The 14,299-nt window shown below is 54.9% G+C and overlaps 1 protein-coding gene across 4 annotated transcripts in view; it reads left to right on the forward strand.

Annotated features, from left to right (window-relative positions):
- NUP210 (nucleoporin 210) overlaps window positions 1-14,299 on the forward strand; it is a 108,138-nt gene that overhangs the window by 33,820 nt on the left and 60,019 nt on the right. For all 4 annotated transcript variants that reach the window (XM_045493957.1, XM_045493958.1, XM_045493956.1 and 1 more), the window contains exons 7-13: window positions 1,448-1,606; window positions 2,186-2,254; window positions 4,439-4,545; window positions 5,534-5,674; window positions 6,557-6,694; window positions 7,693-7,848; window positions 9,355-9,553. In XM_045493957.1, coding sequence (XP_045349913.1) covers window positions 1,448-1,606; window positions 2,186-2,254; window positions 4,439-4,545; window positions 5,534-5,674; window positions 6,557-6,694; window positions 7,693-7,848; window positions 9,355-9,553 — 969 coding nt within the window. The remainder of the gene's footprint in view (window positions 1-1,447; window positions 1,607-2,185; window positions 2,255-4,438; window positions 4,546-5,533; window positions 5,675-6,556; window positions 6,695-7,692; window positions 7,849-9,354; window positions 9,554-14,299) is intronic.

Consider the following 14,299-nt stretch of genomic DNA (forward strand, 5'->3'; position numbering starts at 1 on the left):
AGGTGACGCAGATGGTCCAGGGACCACGCTCTGAGAGTCTCTGCTTGAGAGCAAGTCCTTGGGGGCTTACTGGAACACACAGAAGATACCCTAAGACAGGAAATAGACCAGTCGCCTCCCTTTCAGAGTTCCCATTGGAATCCTTGGGAATTCTGAAGTCTGCTCGAGCTGCAGTTCCTCCTGATCCTTGTCCTGGACGCCTCCCGTGGCAAGGCCCTGAGCCGGGACCCAGAGATGAGCAACAAGCAGGGATGCTGTCAGCGGCTCTCCGCTTTCTCTTTTCTCTCTCTTGCCGGAGGGCGGGGACGTGGCAGCACCTACAGGCTCCACGAGTGGGTTGCTGGGTAGGAAATTTGACGGACCAGGGAGAAGTCATGTGAAAGTGCCTGTGGTCTCTTTGGTTTGAATCCCAGCTCTGCCGCTGCCTGCTGTGGGACCTCCGGCGGGCTTCTTGTCCTGACTTCTGCAGCACCACCATCTTGAGGGTGTGGGCGTCAGTAGTGCCTGTTTCAAGGGTTGTTGTGGGATAAAATGGGGTAATGTGCACATCAAACACCAGGCGCAGTCCTGCCACATCTCAATTTCGTGGTCAGTGGCAGCCATTTGTATCAAAAGTGCTCGTGGTCACTACCGTAGTGTGGAAAATGGATGCAGGGGTGGTGGGTTTTGTGGAACCCCTTATGTCCTTGGGGAAATTGTTTTTCATCCTGGTCCAGAATGAGCGAGTTCTCTTCTACAACATGACACAGAGAGGGGAAGCATTGATGGATGGGCAGGATGGCAACAGAGAGAATTCTAGACTGAGCTCCCAAAACCCGGTGGGAAACCACGGATCGGTGCCTTTTTGGAAACTCCCAGAGGACGCACAGATCCAGTGAGCCCCATGCTGGACCCTTAGTGCAGTAATAGAGTTCATTTAACTCCTGTATTCTGTAAGCAGTCTGCAATTGGAGTCGGAAGCCGTGCTTAATTTAAAAAAAAAAAAAAAAAAAAAGGCAGTTTACAGCAGTCACTGAAAAACTGATTGTCTCTGAAAATTCATGGAGAGTGTCAGCTTTCTCCACAGGCATTGAGCATAATGTTAAAATTAAAAGGGTTGATAAGATATATAACACTGTATGTTAACTATACTGGAATTAAAAAAAAAGTATTGAGAAAGCTAAGCAAAAGAAAGAAATAGGAAGGAAGGAAAGAAGGAGGGAGGGAAGGAAGAAAGGGAGGGAGAGGGAAGGGAGGGAATGGAGGGAGGGAAGGAAGGGGGGCAGAGAGGGAAGGAGGGAGGGCAAGAAGGAAGGAAAGAAGAAAGGAAGGAAGAAACAAGGAAAGTCCGTCCGTTAAGCAGCAGCCCTGGGAGACGCTTCCAGGGATTTGGGGCGGGACTGCCACATTGGCTACTAACGTTTCCTGTCTTTGCTTTTGTCTCCCCTTTTTGACTCCGGGTGGTCAGAGCTCTCAATGCCTTCCGAGCAGTATGAGCTGCAGCTTCAGAACAGCATTCCGAGCCCCGAGGGAGACCCGAGCCGGCCTGTGGCTGTCTTGGAGCAGGACACGTCGATGGTCACTGCAGTGCAGCTGGGACAGAGCAACCTGGTTCTCAGCCACAGGAGTACCCTTTACCCTGGCCAGTCTGCAAGTGCATATGTGTGCCCCACGCGGGATATCTGCTGTTGGGAAGCCCTTTTTCTCCCTGAAAGCTTGGCTAGGCTAAAAATAACCCTGTTTTCCCTCAAGGTCTGACAATCAGAAGGAACCAAAATAGCAACACGGCCGTGTAGAATTGCTCACCTCGGTGGGTGACTCACCGGAGAGGCTCCCCGGATGGGAGGTGGTGGCAGGAGCTGAGCCGTGCTCCTCGCCTCCGGAACCATCTTGGGCGTGGGCAGCCTCATCCGAGGGGCCTGGCCGCGGCTGTTTCCACACTGGCACATGGGTTGTCCCTGTCCTAGACCTGCTCCCATGGTCTCCAGTGTCTCTTGCAGAGATCCACCTTTGCTCATATAGGAAGTGTGCTGGGCCCTTGGGTTCTGGAAAACGGCCTTGTTCTATTTGGCCTCAGGCGAGCAAGCTTTCATCCCCTCTCCTTTGCCTGTGATGTCTAGATGGTAATCAAGTCATCCAAGCCAGCTGAATCCTGCCAGCCGGTCTGTTTTCCTTCCTATGTTTTGTTCCTTAATTAAGAATTCAGGTATCCGCATGCAGGGTGCTTCTAGATTACCCAACAGCACCATCTACGTGGTTGAACCTGGATACCTGGGTGAGTTGGGTCATCGTGGGTCCCCCTGGATGTTGTTTATTTATAGGAGTTAAAAAATACAAGTAAAGGGAACGGCTCCCTAGAAAGTGCTTCAGTCTGGCCAGCTCTGCCAGTCCTTGTCCGGCTGCTCCCTAGTCCTTCCCCCAGTGATGCACAGACAAGCAGAGGGTAGGCCAAGGTCAGGGAAGGTGACCAGCTCAACAGAGACAGAAATATTTCGGTCGAATCAGTAGGGCTTTGTCCCTTCCTGGCTTTTATTCCAAGCCTCCGTCCAGACCCGACCGTGGCTGTGGCCATTTGGAGGTTGGGGGCCCCAGTGGGCAGCGCAGTTACAAAGGAGCCCCTAAAGCAGTGTGGCACTTGGTAAAAGTCTCAGTGGGGAGGAAGGGGAGGTGTTTGACTGGGGGAGGAAGGGAGGAATCTGCAGTTATGGAGGACCTATAGGGACAGAGCCGGGGCCCAGGGGCTGCCGTAACTGACCGCGGCTTGGCGGATGTCCGCGACACGTGTCACCCCTGGTCACAGTGACGGTGCTTCCTTTGTGTTTCCTCAGAGTTGACTCCTTGTTGAGCGTACTGAACTGGTTCAGGCCAGGCAGCATTTGACTGACACGCGGCAACCCCTCGGGTCCTCTTGTTAGCCACCACGTGAGCTTGCTGTTTGCTGCTTGGTGTGGACCCCAGCTGACCGTGCAGTGACACCTGGCAGGGGAGCCCTGTGTGTCTCAGGGACTTCCTTTATTCAGAAAGGTTTTCTTGGTACCTTCCCTCTGTCTGGCCTCTGCTGGGCATCGGGGCTCTGGAGGGAGGAAGCTTAGGTCCTCGTGCAGGAGAGACCAGTGTGAACGGATGGTGACAGGACAGGGGTCCAGAGCCAGTAGATGTGAGTGCAGAGGAAAGGCCTCTGGGAGATGATGTTCGAGGCAGGTGTTTCACAGTGGCTCCTTCCGAGGCAGGTCAGCCTGGCCGAAGTAACAGCTCGGGCGCAGGTGTGGTGAGAAAGCGCGTGGCCTCTTGGGGGTCAGCCAGCAGCTGGTGTGGCCCCTTGTGGGAACACAGCCGGAGGCCTGGGAGGGAGGGCCGCTCACCCGGGTAGAATGCTCAGTGCCAGGCCTCAGAGGGAAACCCTGTGGATTCAGAGCATTACTTACTGGGGATTCAGTGGGTAGAAGTCCTGCGGATTAACAGCATAGACTCACGGTGGATTCAGAGGTAGACTCACTTTGGATTTGGATCATAGACTCACTGCGGGTTCAGAGTGTAGACCTCCTGTGGATTCAGTGTAGACTCCCTGTGGGTTCAGAGTATAGACCTCCTGTGGATTCAGTGTAGACTTGCTGCGGGTTCAGAGTGTAGACCTACTGTGGATTCAGATGTGGATTCAGATTCAGATTCAGACCTACTCAGATTCACAGTGTAGACCTACTGTGGATTCAGTGTAGACCTCCTGTGGATTCAGATGTAGACTCCCTGTGGATTCACAGTGTAGACCTCCTGTGGGTTCGGTGTAGACTTGTGGAGTCACAGTGTAGACCTCCTGTGGATTTAGTGTAGACTCACTGCGGATTCACAGTGTAGACCTCCTGTGGGTTCGGTGTAGACTCACTGCGGGTTCAGAGTGTTGGCCTACTGTGGATTCAGTGTAGACTCACTGTGGGTTCAGAGTGTAGACCTCCTGTGGATTCAGATGTAGACTCCCTGCGGATTCACAGTGTAGACCTACTGTGGATTCAGTGTAGACTCCCTGTGGGTTCAGAGTATAGACCTCTTGTGGATTCAGTGTAGACTCGCTGCGGGTTCAGAGTGTAGACCTACTGTGGATTCAGATGTGGATTCAGATTCAGATTCAGACCTACTCAGATTCACAGTGTAGACCTCCTGTGGATTCAGTGTAGACCATCCGTGGACCATCCGATCAAGTGTGAGTGAGCCCTTGAGCAGCCAGTGAGGGATGTGCTCAGGTTGGTCCTGGGCATCTGAGAGATCACCTCAGGTTCTGAGGGCTCAGGTTGGTGGTGGGCGTCAGGTCTCGCCATGATCAGCAGCTGTTCTTTCTTCTCGGAGGAGAGCAGGTTGTGAGCGGCTGCGGGGCCCTGGGGCTGATGGTCCCTGGTACCATCCTCTTCCTCAGCTGCACGCCCCTGTGGTCCGGGTGGTCAGGCTTTGTGGCTTGCCTGTTTTGTAGGGTTCGCCGTCCAGCCTGGTGACAGGTGGGTGCTGGAGACTGGCCGCCTGTATGAAATTACCATTGAAGTGCTTGACAAGTCCGGCAACAAGGTCTACCTGTCCGACGTGAGTGCCTGCCTCGGGGCCCGGCGGGGTGTGGGACGCGTCTCCCAGAGCAGCGCCCAAAGCAGCAGGGCCCCCACGCGGGCTAGCTGAGTCCGGTGATTCCTGGTGGTGCTGCCGGGTCCATGGGAGACAGCACCGTGGGATCCCGGGGGCCTCTCAGGACGTTGTGAGCCTGGGAGTGTGCACCCCTGGCCCTCTCCCTGTAGGGCTGGAGCGGGGAGAGGAAGCCACAGGCAGCACAGTCCAAGGAGGCGGTGACGGGAAGCAAGCGTTGTCTGCCTTCCTGCTCCCTTGTCATTAGTCTGAGACTTTACCTCACTCTGCTGAGGATGCATCTTTTCCTGCAGGGCCAGGAATACCTATAACTCTGTCTGGAAGTCCCAGGTGACCAAGGCCAACATCCGTTAGCTTTCTGGCTCTAGAAAGGAACGGCAGACATAGGTGGGGGGAGAGGAGTCTCGGCACGTTTTGTTCCTTCAGGAGAGGTTTCCAGGATCCTCATTTGGACCATCTGGGACCTTCCTGGCGGCTTCTGAGGTTTGAGAAGAAGGAGGCAAGGTTCCCCCTTAGGCAGCTTTGCAGGTTATTGCTTTCTTTGTGTTATTGAACAAGGACCCTGACGATCACCCTTTTTTGGGGGTGAGGGGGGTCAGGTTCTTATGGATATTCACGACCTTTTTTGTGGTTAGGTGTTTAGTGGTTTCTTTGCTGGGACCTCAGGGTCTGAGAAAGCTGACATGGGCTTGAGCACCACCGGGTGATCGCAGCAGGAGTGCTGGGTCCCCGGGCCCTGCGGGGAGGTGGCCTGGGAGGGCTCAAAGGCCAGAGTGGTCAGAGCTCAGTTCTGGGGCCTCGCCCAGCTCGTCTGCTGGTTTAGAGGCCCCTGGGCCTCAGGTGGCCCCGTGGCCTGACCTCGCTCCTTTCCTGCATTCTGACTTCCGGACTCGTCCCAGAAGCGCCTCTCTCACCCATCCTGCCCCCCTTCCAGAATCTCCGCATCGACACCGCGTTACCTCCTGAGTTCTTTGAGGTGCTCGCTTCTTCCCAGAATGGCTCGTACCATCACGTCAGGGCGACAAAGAAGGGCCAGACGGCTATCGAGGCAGCCCTCACCTCCGTGGTGGACCAGGCGAGTTGGCACCTCCCTCCGTGTTCACCCCCCGCACCCTCCCAGGCCGGACATGAGCCCTGGGAGGCCGGAGACCCCTGGCACAGCCTGGTGTGCTGCTCTTATGGGTACCGTGAGGGTCGCCTCCATCTGGGCTCTCGAGGGCTGTCTGGTGGTGGGGCTTGGGGCTTTTCCTGTCCCCCGTCCCCATACTGGGTGCCCCTCTTCCCCTGCCCTTTGCCAGCCCCTGTGAAGGTGAGTCTGCCCTTCTGGGATTGGGGCAGAAACCCTGTTGGGGAAACCACGCTGGGCCCGTGTGTCTAGCTGTGCTGCAGCCAGGAGCCAGGAGCATCCCTTTGGCCGCTTGGCTGCTTGGGTCCTTCCAAGTCCTTTCATTTAAAAGGCCGGTCAGTTTTAGGTGTGAGCAGGCTTTTACTGATTGGGAAATTGGCATGGGTGACGGGTGATCTCTTCCTACCCTGCACAAACCTGCCCCGGACCTGGAGGAGACAGCTAGAGGCAGCAGAGAGAACGGCCTGGGGGTTAGACAGCAATTCCTACCAGTCTCACTTCAGCTCTGGGGGTTTTGGGCAAGTTGCTTTCGTGCCCCATGCCTCAGTTTTCCTGCCTGTAAAGTGGGATAACCACATCGTCCCACCTGGGGTGCCGTGAAGATGAAGTCAGGCAGCATTTACTTGAGTGGCTGTTACAGAGCCGTGGAAAGCTGTCTCCATGGAGACAGAGGAGGCTGGAGGGTATCCGGCATCATCCTTCCTGCTCCCCGACAATCACAAAATCTCCTTGTGACCTGATCTCTGGGGAGGGGTGGGGGTCTGCTTGGGTGCAAAAACTTCTGCTGACCTGGTTGTCATGGTGACGTGCAGCTCCCTCACCCCCTTGTAGGATGGAGGGGTCCACACGTTGCGGGTACCTGTGTGGAACCAGCAGGAGGTAGAAATTCACGTCCCCATCACCCTCTATCCGAGCATCTTGACGTTTCCGTGGCAACCAAAGACGGGCGCCTATCAGTACACAATAAAGGTAACTGTGACACCCCACATCTGGGTTCGCTCCTTTGGGGGTTTCCACGGGATTAGGGCTTTTTGTCTATTCTGTGTCTTTTACTGTTACCTTCTAGTGGTCGGAGAGAATTTAAAATCGGGGAGTTGTTACGCTTTTTCTACTTTCTGGGGTGTCCGTCACAGCATCGTATTTTGGCAATCAGAAAAAACAAAAACCCAGATCAACAGACAAGGAAGCACAATAAAGAAAGCCTCGAGGGCACATTCAACTTCAGCATTTGTTTTTGTTAAAAAATAAAATAATACTGATAAAAAAAAGGTTGTTTTCCAAAAGCAGTGTAAATATCCTTGGAGAAGAATTTGAAATTCAAGGCGAGAACATCTCTAACTGTCACCTATCAAGTGTTCTCGGTCTTTGATATGCACGCGCCCACCTGGCCTCACTCGGGCACTGACCGACTCCCATGGGGGCTCGAGCCCCGGTGGCCAGCACTGTCCCTGCTGTCTCCCTGGCCGTGACGACTGTCACTGGCACCTGCTGCCTGTTCACTCAGGTGTGTCCCCGTCCAGGGCTTGGGGTGCTGGCCCCCGATGTGGGGAGCCACTGGACTGCCTGTACTTCAGGGGAGATGGCTAGCAACGGGGGTGCTGTGTGCTGGGAGGGAGCCTGTGCCTGGTCAGGGAAGCAGCTTCCTGGACCTTGCCGTGTGGCCCAGGGTCCTCCCACTCGGGTCTGGGGGTGCCGCCAGGTCTGGGGCCAGTGTCACGGGCGTGTGCATGTGTGTGTGTCAGCCACAAGGCCCCCACAGTATGAGGACCGGAAATGAGACCCGGTAGAGAGAGCGAGGTGGGGAGGCGGCCTCCAACCGGGGGTCAGCTGGTGCTGCAGGTGGTGAGACGCCGCTGACCGTGAGAGTCAGAGAGCGAGCGTGAGTGTGCGGCAGGAAGAGACGGACAGAGGGAGAGACAGAGAGCGCGGGCAGGCAGGTGGGCTGATTCACTGGTTTTCCTCCCCAGGCCCACGGCGGGAGTGGGAACTTCAGCTGGTCTTCGTCAAGCCACATGGTGGCCATGGTCACCGTCAAGGGCGTCATGACCACAGGCAGTAACACTGGACTCAGTGTGATCCAGGCACATGACGTGCAGAACCCGCTCCACTTTGGGGAGATGAAGGTGAGACCTCGGGGGCCCTGGACAGCTTGGGGGCGGGGTTGGGGGTGGGGAGAGGCGCAGGAAGGAGGTCTCCAGCCAGCCTCCTCACATCCAGCCTTCAGGCTTATTCAGAAGTACTTCGGCCCTCAGTCTTGGACTGGGTTTTGGTGGCCGGCAGGGGGATGGGGGTCAGGCCCCAGCCCCACCCTTGAGGAGCTCAGCTCACAGCAGGAGGATGGGTGTGACGTCCCCCGCCAGGCAGGGGATGAGACCAGAAGGGGCAGGGTCAGCATAGTGAGAGTTTCTGGAAGGGGGACCAGGGAACACAGAAGACATGAGGTAACCAAGGGGTCATTCTAGAAAAGTCCTCAGACCTGAAAGGAATGAAATCTCCAAGTCAGAAGTGCCGCTGAGCGTTGGCAAATTCATGGTCAAAGGGAGGCCCCAGACTCCGTGAGACCTGGCTCTGACTCATTTCCTTCTCTGTACTGGAGCCCTGCACCTGGCTGTTGACCCCAGGTAGTGCAGGACCAGCTCATGTGGCGAAGGCCGTGGGTGGTGGGTATGAGTCACTGCCACCCACCTTGGCCTTCTGACTTCCTGACCCTGACCCCGACCTCCACCTACCTCTATGACTTCACTTAGGCAGAAGTCAAAGCTCCTTACACAGCATGTCCAGTCTCAACCTGCTCTTATATAATTTGGGATGTGGATGGACAGGTTGTCCTGGTCTTTATATCTGGATCCACATAGACACACACACACACACACACACACACACACACACACACACACACACCCTCCTAAGGATCGATCTCATTCTCACGTAAAAAGGGTTGTAACCGAGACCCTTTAGCTACAGCATGATTGTCAAATTATGGATGAACTGTGACCACTGTCCTCCTCCCCCTGAATTTCTTTAATCTCAGTACACGTGCTACCTTTCATCCAATTGCTCAGCAGCCTGGGGACGGTTCCTCGAGAGACCGTGTAATGGCCCCAGAGGCCAGGCTGCCTGGCTCAGACCCACCGTCCAGGTTTTCTCAAGTAGAGGTGGCTAATAAAATCTTAACAAAGAGCCTGAGAGCACTGAATGAATTAGCAGTGTTTTTAGAACAGAACCTGGAGTGTGACAAGTTTTGTTCTATAGAACTGTCATCTGTGGGTGATGATGCCTCTCTCACCCTGTATTGTGGCCTTCTTTATATTCCTCCAGCAAGCTGAGCTGGTACGTGGCTCAGGACCTTTGCACCGACTGTCTCTGCTTCCCGGAATGTTTTCCCCCTACACTTCTGTCTGGCTGCGTCTGACATGGCTCTCAGGTCTGAGCTCCTGGGTCACCTTATCAGAGCGGCCTTCCCTGACAGCTCTGTCCCCCAATTCACCGCACACACCTGTCCTCCCAGCTCAGTCTCCTCACTGACGTGTCCTCAGTGCCCAGTGCACAGCAGCTCTTAGGAAACACTAGCACAGGCCCTTCCTCTCCCGCGGAGCCCGATGACCTCAGTCCACGCCGCTGTCCCGCAGGTGTACGTGATCGAGCCCAGCAGCATGGAGTTCGCGCCGTGCCAGGTGGAGGCACGCGTGGGCCAGACCTTGGAGCTGCCGCTGAGGATCAACGGCCTCATTCCTGGTGGGGCCGACGAGGTGGTCACCCTGAGCGACTGCTCCCATTTCGACTTGGCGATCGAGGTGGAGAACCAGGGCGTGTTCCAGCCACTCCCAGGTGAGCCAGCACTGATGAGTGGGCACCAGACAGAATGCCTAAGTTCTGAACAGGGGCTGCCCCCGATTGCCCACTAGAGGGCTTGAGACAGCGGGGGGGGGGGGGGGGGCGGGTCATAGCATGAGGAATGACATGTGTCCCCTTGTCCACCATCAGCAGTGGTCTGGTCTGGCTCCTGCCCATCGTGTGACCCACCCTGTCATTGGGCTTTGGGAGCCCTCAGTTGCCACATCTCTAAAATGGGTGTCATCTTAAATAGAATCGCATGTCCTCGTGCCCTTTGCAGTGCCTGGATTTGCAGTAGGTACTCGGGGTACCTGTCGGTAGGGATTTTGGCTGGTGACAGAATCCTGACACTTTGGTGGCATGAAGCGTGTCCACCCCTCAGTGCACGTTGACCTTTCCTCTTTGGCTTGCCCCGCGGGGCTTCGGTGGTGATGTCGGTGGTAATGGTGGCGGTGGCAGTCAGTTTAAAGAACGTCAACCCCACCAGGTGCAGAGTAAGCACTCAGCGTGTGTGTGTGACTCATCAGACTTCGCGGGAGGGCGGGCTGTGGTTGGCCCACGTGTCAGATGAAGAGACAGGGAGCTTCTCTTCACTAGCTAGCTGCTCAAGGTCACACAAGGGCACAGGTGAGGGTGGGATACAGACCTGGGTGTGTCTGACACTGACCGTGGAGCCATCATCCCCTGAGTGGTGGAGACGGGGCAGCGAGGGGATTCCTGTGGATGAAGAAAGCCAAGGACTGACAATCCAGTGAGGGAGGAAGGTTTGGGGAGGGGTTGGAAGTAACAGGTGGGCAGGGCCTCGGTGGTGAGCCGCCCGGGATAAAGACCTCCGCGTGAGAGAGAGAGAGGCCCGCTGAGGCAGGAGAGGAGCTGCCCCCCTGCGCTGCCCCCGACGTGTGTCCGGGAGGGGAGCCTGCAGGCCGCGGCCCAGGCACCGGCTTGGCACCCAGGAGGTCCTGGGAATGGGGGACAAGTTTGGGATTCACAGCTATGGGTCTGAGCGTCACTTCTTCCTCACATTGGCTGTGGGATGATGGACAAGTTGCCCAGCCTCTCTGAACCTACAATCCTTATGGGTGAAATAGGGATACCCGCTCCTCACTAGCTGTGCGGGTTACGAACGAATGTCCCTCAGCCCAGCGCAAGAAGCACGTTTCAAGGAGATTGGTTCTGAAGGTGGCAGCCGAGACCAAAACCCGTGGCGTCAAAATTTCCCTCAGAAAGCTCCTGGAATGTCCCTTGGTGTAGAGTATGTGTGGCTTGGTGAAGCCTCGCGTATAGGGTCCAGGCTATATGAGAAATACCTACCTTCTAACCTGGAGCCTAGCCTGGCCACAGAGATGCAGGCGTCCAGAGGATCTGTGGGGCCAGTGACCAGGTGGGGCCAGCGGGTTGAGTGACATCTGTCTGGGGCCCAGGAGGCTCATGGAACAGGTGCTTGGGGGCAGATGTATCCCCACGCTAGGCTTCCTTCTCTGTCTGTCTGTCTCAGCCGAGATTGCCTGGTTGAGAGGACACGTGATGGGTCCCTCAGTGGCTGCAGCCCCAGGCCCCAAGACCCCTTTCGGTGAGTTTGGGGCTCCACTTTCTTCCTGCTGGAGTTGGCAGCTGGGGTCCCATTTCCTCCTTGTCCTCATCGCTGAAGCCCCCTTGGAAGCTCTTTGGCCGGGGGCACCATTGCAAGGCTTTGATGGAGCCCCAGGGCTCTGGGCCTGGTGGGGTGCTGCGACACCTGGGCTCCTGTTCCGCCCTGGCCCTTGCTCTGCTCCCAGCCTCGGCTGGTTTTCAGCAGCCTGTTCGCTGAGCACCTAGTAAGTGCTGTGCTCTGGGGGTTCCTGGTGAACACGAGACGCATGGTGTCTCCTTCATGGCCCACCAAGAACGAAGACAGGTCGTTCCACAGGCATTTACGGTGCCTGGGACAGAGTGGGCCGGCGGGCGAGCACAGGGACCGTGAGTTCTGTCCCACCCCTGGGCGTGCACTCGGCAGGAAAACCTGAGCATATTCCTCGGCAGAAATGTGCAGAAGTTGGGTGCCTAAGCCAGTTTGGGGATGTCTGGGAAGGCTGCTTAAATGAAGTGAGAGCTGAACCTGAAGGATGAGAGGGGGAAAATTGGGAGAAGAGTATTCTGAGAAGCAGGAAGAGTAGGTCAGGAGCCAGAGACCGCAGAGGGAGTGACACGTTCCAAGTTCGGCCCCAGGTCAGGGCGGAGGTCGTGGGACAGGAGAGCCTGGCACTCGGGGAGTGCTGAGTCTCTACGCCAGGCAGGCTGGGGCAGGAGGCAGAGGGCATCACGCTCAGGCCGCCCCACCCCCACTCCCCAGCACCCACTTCCCAGCTCTGCAGAGGACCCGGCGTCCTGTCTCATATTCAGGGCCGAGTCCAGGAGAGCATTCGCCCAGCCTCTCTGAACCCGACTGGAAGCCAGCAGGGTCCACACTCAGACCTAGCATTGCCCTATTTGCTGTGTGTGATTGTGGACACAGGCCCGCTGGGCCGAGCTGCAGTTTTCCGGGGCTCGTGGGCTCTGCCCGTGGACTCTATAGCCCACCCTTCCTGGCGGTGCGGGGACTTCTGCCCTGGCCACAGTGGTGGCCATTGACACAACAGCGTGCTCTGTTCCCTGATCGCCCCAACCTGGAAACATCACCAGTGCTCCTCAGCTGGTGAATGGATGAGCAGACTGACTGTGGGACACCCTCGCAGCACAGGATTCCACAATAAAAAGGAACCGGCTTACTGATCATGGGACAGCATAGATGAATTTCAAAAACATGCTGCGTGACAGCCGCCAGACCCAAAGAATGCGCTTCATTGACGTGCAGTGGGGGGCACACCGATCCCCATGGAGAGAGAGACGGGAAGTACAGCAGTGGCTGCCAGGGACTGGAGAGGGGAGGGCGCCACTGGCCACGGATGCAGGTTTCGTTTTGGGAGATGAGATGTTCTAGAATTAGTGGCGGTAGTTGCCCAACTCTGTGAACGTGTTAAAAAACCACTGAATTGCGTGTGCACTCGAAATGGGTGATTCTGGGGGGCCTGGGTGGCTCCGTCGGTTAAGCGTCAGACTTCGGCCTGGGTCATGATCTCGTGGTTCATCAGTTCGAGCCCCGCACCGGGCTCTGTGCTGACAGCTCGGAGCCTGGAGCCTGCTGCGGATTCTGTGTCTCTCTCTCTCTCTCTGCCCCACTCCTGGTCATGCTCTCTCTCTCTCTCTCTCTCTCTCTCTCAAAAATAAACAAACATTAAAAAAAAGCTAAAAAAAAAAAATAAATGGGTGATTCTGTGACATGTGAGTTATAGTTCAATAAAATTATTATTTAATAAAACCCCAAAATGCTTAAACCATGGTGTAAAACGAATGCCATAGTGCTTGCTTCCAGGGAAAGGGGTGAGTGGGGATTGCCTGAGAAGGAGCAGGAGGGAACCGTGGGGATAGGTCGTGTCCCGCATCTTGGTAGAGGTTAGGGCTTCACAGGTAGACACGTCTGTCGGAACTCATGGCATGGTCCACTTAAGATCTGTACTATTTCACTATGTGTAAATTTGACCTTCGGGAAAGAGAACCATGAAGAAATATCGGACTGTGGATAATTATATGTATGCTAAAGCGTTTGGAATGAAGTGTACTGATGCCTGCAACTTACTTTTAAATGCATAGAAAAAATAAGATCAGTGGGTAGATGGGTAGGGGGATGGATGGATATGTGGTAGGAGAAATATAGCAAAATATTCATTATAGAATCTAGGGGATGGGTATGTGGGGTTTCACGGAATTTTTTTCTAAATGTTTGGAAACAAAACAATAAAATACCGTTACACTCTCACTAGAATGCCTTTTTTAAAAATTGTGGAAAATACCAAGTATTGGCAGGGATGCTATGCAGCAACTAGGAACAGTATAGTTTGATGTAACCATTTTAGGGAACATATTTGGCAGTGATGATGATATACAAACATACCCATGCTCCTGGGGAATAAGGACTAGGGGTGAAGATATCGGACTCTTAGGGATACGCCCAGCAGAAATGCCGAAATGCGTCCACCCCAGAAAACACGCGTACGTGTTCACAGCAGCGCCCTGCTTCAAAGCCCCACTCTGCAAACAACCCAGATGTTTGCAGTAGCATGGGGAAATCGGTCGCTACGTATTCATCCAGTGAAGTCATATTTACAAATGCGGATAAAAGATGTACATTGTGCAAAGTGTAAGGAGAGCTCTCACCACCAGTGTTGAGCTTAAGAGGATAGATGCACAGGAGTTTATGCTTGGTGACTCCCTTCACGTAAAATATAGAAGTCAGCAAAATTAAGCTGTTAGAAGTCAGGTGACAGTGGTTTTCCTCTGGGGAGGGCTAGTGACCAGAAAGATCTATGGGAGATTCAGGGATACAGGTCATAGTGTTTCTCTAGATACAGGGTGTGTTCAGTTGGTGGGGGAAAAAATCATTATGAATGGTATGCTTATGATAAGTGTATTTTGGTATGGGAATTATACTTCAGATTTAAAAAAAATTTTTTTTAATGTTTATTATTTTTGAGACAGAGAGAGAGCGAGTAGGGGAGGGACAGAGAGAGAGGGAGACACAGGATCCAAAGCAGGCTCCAGGCTCTGAGCTGTCAGCATGGAGCCTGATGCGGGGCTCGAACCCACGAACCGTGAGATCATGACCTGAGCTGAAGTCGGACGCTTAACCGACTGAGCCACCCAGGCGCCCCAGTTCAGATTTTTTAG

The sequence above is a fragment of the Leopardus geoffroyi genome, chromosome A2, assembly GCF_018350155.1.
Source record: "Leopardus geoffroyi isolate Oge1 chromosome A2, O.geoffroyi_Oge1_pat1.0, whole genome shotgun sequence".
Classification (NCBI taxonomy): domain Eukaryota; kingdom Metazoa; phylum Chordata; class Mammalia; order Carnivora; family Felidae; genus Leopardus; species Leopardus geoffroyi.